Source organism: Rhizophagus irregularis, chromosome 1, assembly GCF_026210795.1.
Source record: "Rhizophagus irregularis chromosome 1, complete sequence".
Classification (NCBI taxonomy): domain Eukaryota; kingdom Fungi; phylum Glomeromycota; class Glomeromycetes; order Glomerales; family Glomeraceae; genus Rhizophagus; species Rhizophagus irregularis.
In genome coordinates, this window is record NC_089429.1 from 4,768,214 (window position 1) to 4,784,500 (window position 16,287).

At 27.7% G+C, this 16,287-nt stretch overlaps 4 protein-coding genes across 4 annotated transcripts; all 4 read left to right on the top strand.

The window, feature by feature from the left end:
- Nucleotides 1–2,074: 2,074 nt before the first annotated feature.
- On the top strand, nucleotides 2,075–2,768 carry OCT59_000976 (uncharacterized protein; the record flags this gene model as incomplete). Its single annotated transcript, XM_066139235.1, has 7 exons — nucleotides 2,075–2,082; nucleotides 2,166–2,179; nucleotides 2,239–2,277; nucleotides 2,346–2,399; nucleotides 2,483–2,545; nucleotides 2,619–2,675; nucleotides 2,758–2,768. 7 exons carry the CDS (start codon nucleotides 2,075–2,077, stop codon nucleotides 2,766–2,768), a joined length of 246 nt encoding a protein of 81 aa, XP_065988658.1.
- A 4,942-nt stretch (nucleotides 2,769–7,710) lies between these two features.
- Nucleotides 7,711–9,114, top strand: OCT59_000977 (uncharacterized protein; the record flags this gene model as incomplete). The annotated part of the gene is made up of 1 exon (XM_025311940.1): nucleotides 7,711–9,114. One exon carries the CDS (start codon nucleotides 7,711–7,713, stop codon nucleotides 9,112–9,114), a length of 1,404 nt encoding a protein of 467 aa, XP_025166860.1.
- Nucleotides 9,115–10,596: 1,482 nt separating this feature from the next.
- On the top strand, nucleotides 10,597–12,003 carry OCT59_000978 (uncharacterized protein; the record flags this gene model as incomplete). Its single annotated transcript, XM_066139236.1, has 1 exon — nucleotides 10,597–12,003. One exon carries the CDS (start codon nucleotides 10,597–10,599, stop codon nucleotides 12,001–12,003), a length of 1,407 nt encoding a protein of 468 aa, XP_065988659.1.
- A 3,223-nt stretch (nucleotides 12,004–15,226) lies between these two features.
- Nucleotides 15,227–16,145, top strand: OCT59_000979 (uncharacterized protein; the record flags this gene model as incomplete). The annotated part of the gene is made up of 3 exons (XM_066139237.1): nucleotides 15,227–15,554; nucleotides 15,675–15,882; nucleotides 15,956–16,145. The coding sequence occupies 3 exons, from the start codon at nucleotides 15,227–15,229 to the stop codon at nucleotides 16,143–16,145; spliced, it is 726 nt and encodes a 241-aa protein (XP_065988660.1).
- Nucleotides 16,146–16,287: the final 142 nt, after the last annotated feature.

A 16,287-nucleotide genomic window follows, 5' to 3' on the forward strand; every position in this document is an offset into this window, starting at 1 on the left:
ACAAGTTCATTATGTCATGAAAAAGGCAATAAATTTTGCCTAAAAAATATGTTATTGTATTATAATTTCGAAATATTTATATGCAAATAAAACTTTATAATCAAAATTGAATTTTTGATTTTCGCTTTTTCATTCGAATCTTCAAATTGGCTCATTTAAACAATAATTTTCAATAAAAGACCAATCATCATTACAAGTACGGCAATCGAAATTTTATTTTACTATGAATTTAAAGGTGTTTCCATTTTTTTGAGTTCTATGATGATTGTTAAAATTGGTTTCTTTCCAAAACATCTTCAAAATTAAATTTGCGGAAAATAACTTTAACGTCATTTGTACCTTTGTAGTTTTTACATCATTTTTTTTTGTCTATATTGTGTGATCAGATGATCATCATTTGTTTACAATGTAGAAATTTTGGTGGTTGCACAACTTATTTGTTTAACCGTCTATGGAGAATTTTTTTTTTTTTTTTTTGCATTAAAAATAATTTGTTTTTTTTTGCAAAAATGTCTAATATTCGGAAAAAATTAATACAAGCAGTACTTAGTAGAGCATTTACATTAATTGAATATAATATTTACGTTAACTTTCATGAACAAACCGAATTTTATAAAAAATTCGTTCTTGCTGATAATTCTCTTACAGAAGAAGAAAAAACTGAAGCAATAAGAATAATTAATAAAGATCATGACCGAAATAAAATTAAAAATAATAATGGAACAAGAAGGGTTTGTGAAAATTGTAACCAAAAGTGTTTAGCTACATTATATTGTGAATATTGTGTTCGAAATTATTTAAAATATAATTTTTCAAATTGGACTTCTGGAAATAATGTTATTGATAATTTAATAAAAAATTGTCAAATGGAAACACTTGTGCCAAATATTATTATTGAATGGATTCCATATAATAATTTAGAAAATATTAAATATCTGACAAAAGGTGGATTCTCAGAGATTTATACAGCTAAGTGGATTGATGGAAGATATAAAGAATGGAATTCTAAGGAAAAGCAATTAAAAAGATCTAAAACTTTTACAGTAATACTTAAAGAATTAAAAAATGTTGAAAATGCAAGTCAAAGTTGGTTTGAAGAGGTTTGTAAGTTAAAAATATTTAAAGAACTTAAAATTTAAAATTTAATTATTAATAATAAAATTTATTATTTTAAAGGCTAAATCACATTTAACTTTAAGCAACAAACTTACATCTATTGTTCAATGTTTTGGTTTAACACAAAATCCATCAAATGGAAATTATTTACTTGTAATGAGGAAGTTTAATATGAATTTAAGAGAATATTTACAACAAAATCATAATCAACTTACATGGAATGAGAGAATTAAAATTACTTTTTTAATTATTAATAAACTTTATTATATTCATAAAGAGAATTCAATTCATAGAGATTTGCATTCTGGAAATATATTATATTCAGAGTTTAATGATGGTTGGCGGATTAGTGATCTTGGATTTTGTGGTCCTGCAGACAAACCATCAACAAGTATATATGGAAATCTTCCCTATATTGCCCCTGAAGTTATTAACGGAAAAGGTTATACTTTTAGATCTGATATTTATAGTATTGCAATGCTCATGTGGGAAATTTCATTTGGACAACCTCCATTTATGAATTATGAACATGATTATATTCTTGCAATTAATATCATTGATGGTATAAGACCAAAAATTGTATCAGAAATTCCTTTGAAATATAAAAGTTTAATGGAGCAATGTTGGGATGCTAACCCACTAAAAAGACCTGATGCTAAGACACTTAATAAAAAAATTAATGAAATTAAATCATATTATCAAAATAATTCAAATGAATTACCTCAATTAATAACAAAGTTAGATAAAAAAACAAGCAATATTTTAAGTAGTAAACCATTTACAAGTAAGGTTCATAAATTTGAAAATCTACCTGAACCAAAAAATGCAACAGAAGGTATGCTTTTTTAATGTTTATTAACTATTTAATTTTTTTTTCTTTAATATTATAATTAATGATACACTTTTTTTTGATTAAATAATAATAGAAGAACAAAAAGGTAATATAGTAAATTTAATAATGTTATTGTAAAAATTCTTTAATTAATAAATAAATTGAGATAACCTTTTTTTTCAATAGCATTTTATATCAGTAGATCATATGATTTTAGTCTTTCTGATAATAGTAAGTATCTATTAATTTTTATATAAGTAAAATATCATATTGATTGATTTTCATTATAGCTAGTAATCCTAGTAAATCAAGTAGAATTAATTTTAAAGGTACTAATTTATTTTTATATTAAAGTTTTATAATAAATAAATACTAATTTATATCTTAATTACTATAGATAATGATAGTAAAGAATCATCCAGATTATTTAAAAAATTGAAAATGGAGAATGGTAAAAGCCTTAAATATTTAATTCTAATTTTCATTGAAGATAAGAATGAATATTTTATTAAATTTTGATTTATTTTATAATAGTAGAAGAACAAAATGATTATGAGAGAGAAACAATGCAACAACGATCAAATATTAGTATTAATGGTAAGTAAAATAAATTATTATTTATAATAATGATCGAGTATTATTATTCTAATTTATATTATTTATATAATAGATGAAGTACAAGATAATCCAAATCTTCATTCAGAAGAAAAAGATAAAACTCCCAATGGTTTGTTTATAATTTAAATATTTTTTTAATAAAATTTTAAAAAATAAAATATATTTATTTACTAATGTAATTATTTCTTTAGACGGATTTTAAATTAAATTTTTAATTAATTTGAAAACAAATTCATTTTTAAAATTTATTATCTTATTTTGAAATTATTTAAACACTAAGATTAGAGTAGTAAAAAAAAGATTCTTAGTTTGTAATTTAAATAATTCAATCCTCTATTTTTTTTTGTAGGACTTTTCAATTATTAAATAAAGATAATTTAAATTATTATAAAATATTATGTGTAAAAGTAATTCTGTAACAACACATTAGTATTTTACAATAAAAAATAATTTACAGCAAATCATTTATTTGATTATTATTTTACGTTACGAAATGTAAAATATTCAAGTGCTAATATTACAAGTAATAAAAAAATATTTATTGTACTCCAGAATATGACGTTTTTTGATATTGTGTTATCCTTGTAGCAAAACAAGTTTCTAATGATGCACATAATGCCCTTATGAACGGCTACAAACCTTAGAAAAAATAAAACCAATAGAAAATCCAACACACTGTATAAAATGAAAATAAATTTATTACCTATCACCATAAAGTTAGTTGCTAAAGAATTAGGGCCTTTAGTTAAATTTATTGATTTCCGAAGAATTGAGGGACAAGTTTTGACCGACATCATTGACATCATTGACCCATAATTTTAAATGTTTATCGGCAAAAAGTAAGGTCAAGTAATTCCAGCATAAATTATATTCGAGGATTATTGAAAAATTGTATACTATGCTCTAAATAACCTTAATTATTATTTACTATGGCATAATGTTAGGACGAAAATGATACTAGAAGGTAAAAGCATTTTTGAATGGGATGTTATTATGCTTGGGTTGGAGTATGTTCATCAGAATTTTAATTATGAACAGTCGGAACCTGCAATGACAGAAGCACATTGTCACTGCTCATCTTGAATTGGCTTATGCGTACAGAAATTGGGCAACAAGAAAAGGAGACCTATAAAAAATTTATTAGAAAATTGATCACATATCGAAAATTTTTAGTACTTTTACTCAATTTCAACAAGGTAGTCACGGAGAGCAACATATCGTAAATGTTGAAGATGAAAAATAATAAACATCACAAATTTATTAATAAAATGACATATAATTTTCATTAATATGTATTTTACACATGAATATTACTCTGAATACAATAAACTAACGTATAAATATTACATTTTTTTTAAGTATTAATGCTGATCTCTTACACAGTCTTTTAAATTCTCTAATTTCAACGGCATATATAACCATTAACAATGTAGACATATGAAAATATACATCTATACATACAATAAAGTATCGCGTCCCGCGATATGACCTATCTAAAAAATAACTATATTATTCTATCCTAAAAAAATACTAGTAGCAGTGATGTCCTGGTCTGATTGAAATGGAAACAATAAGGGTAGACTACCAATGTTCCGTTTAATAATTTTTTTTTGGCTCAATTTCGAATATTACTAATCGACCCATTTCTTTTCTTCATTGCTATTTTAGGCAGGTTCGGACTTGAAGCTTCAGAACAGAAGGTACTGATCGAAATGGAACAATATGGGTACTAGGTAACAAATGTTCCGTCTAATAATTAATTTTTTTTTCTCCATTTCGAATATTACTAATTGACCCATTTTTTTTTCTTCATTGCTATTTTAGGTTCGGACTTGAAGCTTCAGAATAGAAGGTACCGATCGAAATGGAATAATACGGGTAGGTGACAAATGTTCTGTTTATTCACTTTAATCAATTGATACCCTCCTTTTCCTTATTCGCCATTTTAGGTTTGGATCTGAAGCTTTGGAACGGAAGATACCGATTGAACGGGAAGAATCTTATACTGCATTATTTTAGTAAGTGACGTAATTATTATTTATTTATTGCTAAATAAGAACTTGGATCAGAATAACGAAATTATGGTTTATTGAATTAACTAATTTATTATTAATTACTAATGAATTGTTTTACTAAATAAAAACTTGGATAGATATTTAGCTCTCGAAATGAATGGTTGTAATGGATCAAGCATTATGATAGTTCAGACAGACTATTATTGTTAACTAATAGCAATTTTATCCCGAATTTTACTCAGTTTTAGGTGGATTTTAGACGGATTTTACCGATTTTACCAGATTTTATTTAAATAACCAACATGACTCTTTCCAATTTTTTCCGATTTTTTCATTATTTTTGTATCAATTTTATAATAAAATAAACTTATTATTGTTCAACAATTTTTTTTGTAATTTTTTTTTAGATTGCTGATGAAAAATCTATAAAACTTTGTTATATAATAATCATAAAAAAAACCTATTAGTAACTTAAAAAAATCTTAGACAGTCTGGCGGCGACGAAATCTAATCTAGTTTCAATATTAAAAAAAGTAAAATATATAGTTTAACGGAATTTTTTTATAAATAGGAACATTATTTATCAAAATTTTTTAACTATTTTGTTGACTAATTATAGTGTAAGAAATTTCAATAAATTTGTTAGAAAATTTTCATCTCAAATAATATACAGAGAAATGAGGAAATCCAATTATTCTGCTAACATAATATATATATTTTTTGGTTTACTGATTTTATGACTTTTTGTTTATAAAAAGAATTCAGCATGTACTAGCAAAATTAAAAATCTACTTGAACGAAAAAATGCAACAGAAGGTATTATTTACTGTTTATTGATTAAGATATGATGGCGTTATTAATTTTTTTTTCAATTTAAATGATTATACTCGTTATCGAAGAACAAGTAGGTTAGCTTTTTTATTGTTATTTTATTAACTATTATAATAATTTATAATCTATTTTTCTTATTTTTTTAAAAAAACAGCATTTCGTAGTAAAACGTATGATTTTAGTATTCCTGATATAAATAGTAGGTATTTATTGAAATTTTCATTTGATGAAATATTTATTAATCAAATTTTCGTTTTTTAGTTGAAGATTTTAATAATGCAAACGATATTGGAAATATTATTTTAAATTATTTAAACACTAAGACTAGTGTAGTAAAATATTTTACGCGTTTCTTAGTTTGATAATTTAAATACTTTTTTTTATATATTATATATTATCAATAAATTTAAAACCAAATAATTATTTAAATCAGTCATTTTTCCAAAGTTGTGATATGATGAGGCAACAGTTATCGAAAAATTAAGAATATTGGTATTGTTGATTGTTTTTGATTATAATTTTTAATGTTATAGCCAAATTTCATTTTTAAAAACAAAATTTTATTTATTTTAGTGACGGAATTATTATTGACTTTATTATTATTGCAATTTAAAATGTACAAGAACGATTATCGCCTTTTGCAAATTTAATAGATGAACCAAAGATCGCATTGCTATTTTTCTGACATTTTTTGAAGTATCGCATGATTTTTTTCTTGAACTATCATATAGAATTGGAAAAGATTCCCCTTTTTAGCGTACCTCAATCGAATAAGTAATGTGATCTAATTTTATAATGTGGCATAACAAATCTTAACATTTATCTCGTAAACATTTTACTAATAGTCGTGCATTTTTTTGCATGAAATTTCATAAAATTCTAGTTTTATAGAAAAAGAGAGGATATTAATTATTAAGGATATTAAGAATATCTAATAATATAATAAATGTATCAAAATTAAAAATAATGAGATTGATACGCAATAAAATTAGCAACCATTTTGATTAATTGTGCAGGTGCAGTTAGAGATGTCACTTTCCTTCATAAGGATCTAAATCTAAATATGTGATATAAACTATAACAAAAAAAGATATTCATCAGTGAAGATTTGGGATAACATTTTATGCGAATATAAAAATAACTTTGTGGCTGTAGACCCGTAAAACGTACCCATCATTAAAAATCGCAGCTAAGCATTCATATGATATACATGTGCCTTACGAAAAAAATTCTTTAAAATAAACTAATAATTTTGATATACTTAAAATATATTTAAATACACTTTAATACATTTTAAGTGTAAAAAATTTACACTTAAAAGTATACTTAAAATTTTTAAGTATAATTTAAGAGTATATAGTAAATCGGTACGGTATGATTTAGTGTAAAGGTACGATCAATTTGTACGAATGGGCATGATGTTAATCATATTATTGGCTTAATATTGTTACGAATTACGATTGATAACAATTATGAAAATTTGACAAATAAATCGAATAGCAATACTTAAGGCTAAAAGATGTGCAACTTAAAAAAATTGAACAAGAAATGAACAAATAAATAAAATTATATTTAATATGATTCTATAATTATTATGTTTCAGGAAAATTTTATAAATTTAGAATTTTAGATAGAAAGGTTTGCATGTTTAAAAAATAAGTACAAGTTCGTAAAATCAAATAAATAAATTTACATAATAAAGTAAATTTGTCAATTTTTGTTGAAGTACAATTGGTTGGAATTATTATTCTTTTCAATATTTCAATTAATTGCTTCATCAAAATTATGTAAAAGTCAATATTTAAAATATTTATTACCTTTTAAGTTTATAGTCATCTTTAATTATTTCAGATGGACAAATCCAGCTATTAGTTAGATATAATTTGAACATCCCTTTTAATTAATAATCAGGCTTACGTTATTACTATCTTTATACATTTGGTTTCGTACCATACTTGTAGTAATATATATACGGCAAAACAGGTACGGTATGATCATCTCAGCAAATAAATTATTATACCGGTAATTATTAATATCATATCTGTAAACAAACAAGCATACCAGTTACACCATATCATACCAAATAATAATTTAAGGGTGAAAATCACCGCCGGTGATATTTAATACTATTTTAAAGTATACAAGTACATTTTAAGTATATTTTATTTCATAGGGTGTGACATCATAATACAAGTGTACAACATTGTACAGAATATATAAATACTGGGTGGGCCCATTATAATCCAAAATAAGATTTATTATTACTTATTTTTTGAAAAAAAAAAAAATTCCGAAAAAATGACAAGAGGGTATTCATTAGAACAAGATTTTGGATTATTAGTAAATAATCCAAAGTACAGTGATGTAGAAATTTTATGTGAAGATGAAAAGAAATTACACGGTTGTAGAGCAATTTTAGCAGCAAGGTCCGAAGTATTTGATAGACTACTTTATAATGGGATGAAAAAAAATCACGATAATCAAATTTCTTTTCCAAAGATTAAGTCCGCTGGAATGGAAATTGTTTTAGAATATATTTATACGGGATCAGTTAAAGAAGAATCTTTAACAAAAGATAATGCAGTTGAAGCTTTTTACGCTGCAGATTATTTTCGATTATCAGACCTTCAAGATTTTATTACAAAAACGGTTAAGGATACTAATTTGGCAAAATATTATTCACCGGAATTATTATCTAAAGTTTCAGAAAAATTACCATTAACAGAAGATAATACTCTCATTAATTTATTGGTTGAAACAATGGCAATAATGTCATTAAATGATATTGAATTTGGTCGATTGTCTGTAGCAGGTCTTAAATATCTTTTATCTTGTACACATGAAAGAGAAAAGCCTTTTGCAACACCAGAATATGAAGTTTTTCGTTATAGTGCTATTCTCGCAGCAAAACAAGTTTCTAATGATGCAAATAAAATTCTTACGAAACTGTTGCCAACTTTAGATCAAATAGAGAGTCCAATCAAAGTAAAAAATAAATTCATTACCGATCATCAAAAAGTTGGCAAAGAATTAGAACCTTTGATTAAATTTATTGATTTCAGAAGAATTAAAGTTCAAATATTAGCAGATATTATTGAACCATTAGAAATTGTTCCAGATAAAATAATTTCTAATGCTTATCGATATATAGCGTTATCAAATAATTCAAATTTAAATTATATTCGTGGAAAACCAATTAAATCAATTGATCAATCCGATTACTATGTTTGGGATGAATCAGCATGTGGATCAAAACTTATTATTGAGGATAATGGAAAAATTGTGCAAACACTAAATAATTGTAATTCTCATCAAAATGTTAGAGCTAAAATAGTATTAGAGGATAAAGGTATTTTTGAATGGGATATCATTATTGAGAAAACTTGTGCATATGCTTGGGTTGGAGTTTGTGCGTCAGAAAATTTCGATTACGAAAAATTTGCAAGATATCAATCTACTGGATGGGTATTGGGTTCCAGTGGTTGTTGTAATAAATCCATAGAAAATTATTGTCCACCATTTGGTGATGGTACGAAAGTTACAGTTCATTTAGATATGAATAAAAGAACTTGTGCTTTTTCAATCGACGGTAAAAAGTATCGGGAGGTATCAGAGTGGGACAATTTACCATCAAAGCTTTATCCAGTAGTATCATTATTTTCTCCTGGTCGCTTTCGAATTCAACCACATCAAAAAAGTTAGTCTTGAGTTATTGTTATAAGTATATATTAAAATGTGTACTTTTTTTTAATTAAAAATAAATGAATGATGGTATATATAGTATATTTAGTTATAAAATTTTTTTGTTTTTCATCTTATGCAACATTTATTAATATTGCGAAGAGATATTTGAAATTTATAATTACTAAAATCACGCATGATTAGTATTGTGAGCTAAACCTTTATGTCTCGCCATGCCAGATTTCCAAATTTCTGAAATCTGCCAATAACATGCTATACTGACAAAACTTTTTTAAACCATGTTATATAAAATTATAAACTTTATCGAATAAAAATTTATAAAATGATTGCATTTTTACTAATTATATTAAATGTGTACAGTAAACAGTGTTATATGTGAATGTAAATAAACTAACATCACTGAGTTTTATTTTTTCGTTAAAAATTATTACTCTATAAATAGATGTACTTTTTATTTGGATGTTGGACCGACCAAAAAAAACTTTAGCCGGTTAAAAACCGATTAACCAACGCAATGGCCTTTAATCGATTAATTAGTCGTTTAATATTAAAAAATTGTAAAGTTCTTTTTTCTAAATGTAATTTGGTACTGTGGTACAACGAATTATTTAGTAAAATTTTGATGAACACGTGACCGAAATTTCACATCACTTTATCATCATTACGGAGGCGCAGCTAAAATTTCATGTAACCGAACCGACAATTTTCTTTTCTTAGTTTTCTGAGTTTAGTACAACATAGTACAAATACACAGTGAAATTCGATAAACCGGATATTCGATAAACCGGATTTGGGCCTAAACCGGACTTTTTTGCTGGAACCAAATCACGTATATTAAAATAGGCTCGATATACCGGAGTTCACTAGTAAAAGCTCGATATTCGCTATAACGGATCAATTTTCTAACCAGCTATAGTAAAAATGATTCGATAAACCGGATCACGTGACTGGGAACCAATAAAATTTAAGTAACGTGATTCGGTAAATCTTAAATTTGGCCGGAATTATAAAAATCTTAATTCCGGATGAAGTTAAGTATTACTTATATATTCAATTAAAATATTTTATATTCATTTTCATGACCTCTATAACTTAAAACTAGATGAAAAAATCAAATTATAGTGTATATTAGTTTTATTAGCATGAAAATTTTTTAAAAATTCAATATAATAGATTTTCAATATATCGAAATTTTTTCGCTAAACCGGATATCCCGATAAACCGGATATTTTTAGTGGAACCGATAGATCCGGTTTATCGAATTTCACTGTGTATATAGTAACCAACAAAAATATTTCTTTTTAGTTTTCCTTTTTTATTTCTTTTTTTTTATTTTTTTTAAAAAAATTATTCCTTTTTATTCCTTTTTTTTTATCCTTTTTTTTAAAAAAAAACAATCCTTCCTCTTTTTTCAAAAAAAATTTCTTCAAAAAAATTCTTCCTCTTTAAAAAAAAAATTATTTCCTTTTTTTTTAAAGAAAAATGATAAGAGGATATTCATTAAACCAAGATTTAAAATTGCTAGTAAATAATTCAAAGTATAGTGATATAGAAATATTATGTAAGGATGAAATAAAATTATATGGTTGTAGAGCAATTTTAGCAGCAAGGTCTGAAGTACTTGAAGGATTACTTTATAATGGAATGAAAGAGAGTTTCGAAAGACAAATTTCTTTTCCAACGATCAATTCTTCTGGAATGAAAATTATATTAGAATATATTTATGTTGGATCAATTGAAGTAAATTCTTTGACTAAAGATAATATAATTGAAGCTTATTGTGCTGCGGATTATTTTCAATTATTGGACCTTCAGGAATTTATAATGAGAACCATTAAAATTTTTTTAAAAAATAATTACACAACAAACTATTCGCCCGAATTATTATCTAAAGTTGTAGAAATTATGCCTTTATCAGAGGATAATACTCTTCTTAACTTATTAGTCAAAGAAGTAGCAACTATTTTATTAACTGATATTGAAATTGGTCGATTATCTATTATAGCTCTTCAATATCTTTTATTTTATGCACATGAAAATGATATACCTTTTGCAACACCAGAGTATGAAGTTTTCCGATATAGTGCTATTTTTGCAGCTAAAAATGTTTCTGATGTTACATATAAGGCTCTAATGGAAAAGTTACCAACTTTAGAGCAAATAGATAACTTGATTCAAATAGAAAATAAATTTATTACAGATCATCAAAAAGTTGCTCAAGAATTGGAACATTTGATCGAATATATTGATTTCAGACGAATAAAAAAAAGCCAATTTGATTTTATTGAACCGTTAAAAATTATTCCAGCTGAAATAATTCAACATAATTCAGAATTAATTAATTCAGATTTAAACAATATTCGAGGAATCCCAATTTATAGAATTAAAGAATCTGAACTTTTTTGGGATGAATCAGCATGTGGATCAAATCTTGTTATTGAGGATAATGGGAAAATTATACAAGCATCAAATAATTGTAAATCACACCAAAGTGCTAGAGCTAACATATTAATAGAAGACAAAGGTATTTTTGAATGGGATGTTATTATTGAGAAATATTGTACATATTCTTGGGTAGGAGTATGTGCATCAGAAAATTTTAATTATGAAAATTTTGCAGGTAATCAACCTAATGGATGGGTATTAGGTTCTGGTGGTGCGTTTCGTAATAATAATAACTTTGTAAGAAATTATTGTCCCTCGTTTCACAAAGATGGTGCAAGAATTACAGTTCATTTAGATATGAATAAAAGAACTTGTGCTTTTACAGTAAATGGTATAAAGTATCGGGAAATATTAGAATGGAATAATTTACCATCAAAGCCTTATCCGGTAGTATCATTACGTTATCCTGGTCGTTTTCGAATTCTATCTCATCAAAAGAAATAGAAAATTTTTGTCCTCATATACAGCAGTTTAGCCAATAAAATTTCACAAAAAAATTCTATTTAAGCCGAAAATGTCTATCACGTTACTCTGTTTCGTCAAAGGAAACACACTTGCAAATGCTTTTCCCGTCGATGTTGAGAAAGACCAGCTTGTTGGCCGCCTCAAAAAAGTTATCAAGGCGGCAAAACAAAATAAGTTTACTAGTGTAGATGCAGATAAGTTCAGAACTACGGAAGGTGGAAATTTCTGTCGATCGCGAACGATCAGTTGAGCAATCTCTTCTCCGGGACAAGGACGAACTCCTTGCAAAAAGAGATATAGGCTACTGGACCGAGAACCGCCTAAGAGGCATATTCGTAAAGTTGCCACGTAAGTGTCTGGTCTGTAATTTTTCGTCATTTGCCCTCGTGATATTAATACGTATTTGTTTCTAGTTCTTAGTTTGGAAGAGGCGTTATCTTGTATTCCACGGTTTCCACCACCCTTAACATATTCTCCGAAATGCACTACATCAAAGACCACTACAAAGGTCAATGGTAGCCCGCAAACAAGAATGCTTCTATGGGGGATTTTTTCGAGGAAGTGAATCAATTCCGCTTCGACCAATAACCGAAATTCAGAGGCCGAGATTTAATGATAGATTTGTTGTACTCAATGAAGAAGTTCTTCGTAATTCCATGAATGTTAATATTTGAGTATTCGATGCGACAAACTTATAATCCTGGCATACCGGATTTCACCTGTCACTATCTCGTGGAATTATTGATCTTGGTGATTTAAGTTAAGAGGAAACATGTTTTGGAAGATATCAACGGAAGGACATTCCCCGAGTTTTATCAGACGGATGAAAAGGCAAGAATGGTAATCCAACAAATCTACAATTACATGGGATACGAACTTAGATATGGCATCCTTGCCGCTTACGACAATCACTGGTTTCTACGTCGAGAGTATACAGAGCTCTGGATTTCAAAAACTCTTCCACCACATATGCTTATATAACTCGGCAAGCAAAAGAGAATCCAAAGTCTCCTCATCCTCAAGTACTAGTGCTACTAGTGCCGGTTCACGAAGATAATAATTCACGTACTCTTCGGTCACTCAAAATCGTCTTTTAGATTCTCAAATCAACAGTCTTCTAGCATCTTGCTAAATAAACAATTGCCTTCTAACATTCCCGTAAATCAACAAAATTGTGGCTTTACGGACTTCAAGTTTAAGGGCATACTAGGTGAAGGACGAAGTGGTAAAACACTCCTATGTGAGTTTCGTGTGGCGATCTGATTGCTTTGAAGAGTGTAAACTTATCGAAGGCCCCACCATATGTCTTGAAAGAAATGCAAAAAGAAGTTGAGATTTATAAGGACCTCGCTGATATTCAAGGTGAGTGTATCCCAAAGTTGGTCTGTTATGAATATTATGGAGGAGGAATGAGCTTCGTTATCGGCATGACCATTGTCGGTACTACGCTAAGCGAGTAAAAATAACGAAACGGCAAAGGTCAAGGGCTATTAAGGGATTAGAAGCGATTAACAAGCATAGCATCCTCCACAATGATATTCGGGAGGAAAACAACTTAATTAACGATAACGGCGATGTGTACCTACCTGATTGACTTCAGGATGGCAAGTCGGGCGGACACAAAAAGCTTTTTGAGGGGGAACGACTCAAATATTCTAACTTACTAGATAGATATAATGCGTAAGAATTTATTTCCTTTACAGAGTCAAGACTGTGTTTTCTTGTAGTCTTAGTTCTTGTCATTAATAATAATCATGTATTTATAGACATTTCATAAAGAACGCGGAGCGAAATTCCGTGGGATTATACATTAGGCATATCATAGAAACTTCATGTATCAGTGAACTATGTTCACAACTTTGTATTTATTTTTTACATGTATTAATAAAAAATTTTCTGGCACCCGAAAATCTGGTGACTTTATAACCTATTTTTTTTCTTAGCAGAATGTATATATACTAACGGACCTTTTGGCTATTTATATTCTCCATAAAATATTATCTGTGAATGTGATTCCAGAAGAAATAATATCCTCGAGTCTTCTTGGCTTGAATCACATGATCCACACATGTAACATCCGCAGACCAGTTTATTTTTTCAGAAAAAAAAATATATACAAAATATATTATTTTATTACTATATTAATTCATGATCCGTGAGTCGCAAAAAATTCATACATGATTTCGGTGCAAATTTATGTCTTTATGTAAACTCATTAAACACCAACATATTTTAATGCATAATATTTATCCCAAAGTTGATTTTTACAATAATTTTTTCACATAATTTTCTACTTTTATTTGACGCCACGCCAGATTCCCATCATTTTCTGTAGATCGTTTGCAGTGGACTCGTGGATCACGAATAAAAATAAAATTTTAATTATTTTTAAGCACGGATTAAACCGATGATGATCTTTATATATGGATAGCATTTAATTTTTCTATTATAATTTTAAGGAGTATCCGTTGATCTGATTTTCGTGATGAATAATAATATCGTAATTTCTTCTAAAGATTTATTCCAAAAATCGAACCTTAGACCCACTACAAATCATATAAAAAGAAGGGGGGACAGTTAGTGAACCTTTTTATCTACCTTGTGCAAATATAAGCAAAAAATCAAAAAATCAGGTAAAACCAATAATTTCTAATCAAACTTACATCCTTGATCAAATAAACGAGATTATTCTAGTAAGGTCAGCTAGCTTCTTGAAACATATCATCACGATGTTAATCGATTTTCCAACCTCTATACTAGATGTTCTAAAACAAAATGAACATTTTACTCTTCTTGCTATGTATCGGCATTTTGAGAAAATCATCATACGTATAATAGGCGCAATATCATAAAAATAATTCCCCGTGATAGGATATTGTCTTTATCGCCCTCCCTCTTTGATAGCATCATATATTATTTCATTTCTCAAGCTAGCGAAAAATCAAGTTGAACCTGCGCCCTACGATCTTCAATCATATGCTCTACCGTAAAGCATCTTTTTTTCTTTGCAAATAAAAGTCGCCGATCTGAATTTGAATTCTATAGTGCGCATCACCTTTAGTCTTTATGACACATGATTCACTTAGATGATCAACTAATCAATCTCGATTTCATATATATATCTTAATTTCCCATTTCTGCAAAAAAATCCCTTTTTATTCTAACCATTTTGTGAAGCTATTCATTTGCACAAAAATCTTAAATGGCTTCTTCAACTAATGTTCGTAAAGAAATTAGTCGTCTCTATAACGTGAACTCTGGAATCACGGATGAAGAATTTAGTGGCTTATTGGCTTATATCGTTGTCAACCCTAATAAAGTAGCCGATATTGAAGAATGCCTTAAATACGGAAATGATAGAGTTAGGCTTAGATACTTGAGAACATTGTTATCTTCTAGTATGTTTTCAAGTATGCTTAACTACATTATTTGGTTTGCCAATAATAATACTTACTTATTCTTGTGCTTTTCTTTCCTCCTGCTTATGATCGTCAAAAACATTCGCGTTATCGTAGAGCAATCAGCTGCTGGTAAGTGAGTCATAATAAATTAGTCAACACGAAACGCAACCTAGCTTGATGATTTTTCTTCTACGATAATATCGAATATTCTACTTTCTCATTTCCTAACAATAATGTTAAACTTTTTAGGACAAGGTGATTTTCCTAATTTAGATTCTCTGAAAAATATAATTAAGGAAGTCGTCAAAGATGAAGTGAAGGACATCAAAAATGACGTGAGGGAGATCAAAAATGAAGTGAGGGACATCAAAAATGAATTGAGCGGCCTTGGTTTTAAAATAGAGCAGGATTTTAATAAACTAATTCGTGCTATGGATAGCATCGATCTATTCACTAGGTATGTTATTCATCTGATCCGTCAATCATTTCTGCAAACGCCATTCTGAGGTAACAGGAACTGACAAGGGTAGTATTGTTATGGAAAAAGGAGCACATATTGGCTTTCCACTCGTTTTGACCACGAGTAGCAAAAGAAGTGGAAATGGAAGGTTTACAAGTCCGTCTAACAAAAATGCAGATCCAAAAGAGGAAGAAATACAACAATACTTTATTAACGAATGCAAGGAATTAGAAAGAACTCCAAATATAAAAAATAATTAATCGATCGGTCATCATTATGGGCGCAGCAAAAGAATTCATATGATATACTACATGTGATGTATCAAAACAATGCATTTCTAAGTTTAGTACAGAATAATATAAATATTTTCATTAAAAATCTAAAATAAAAAAAAAAAATGTT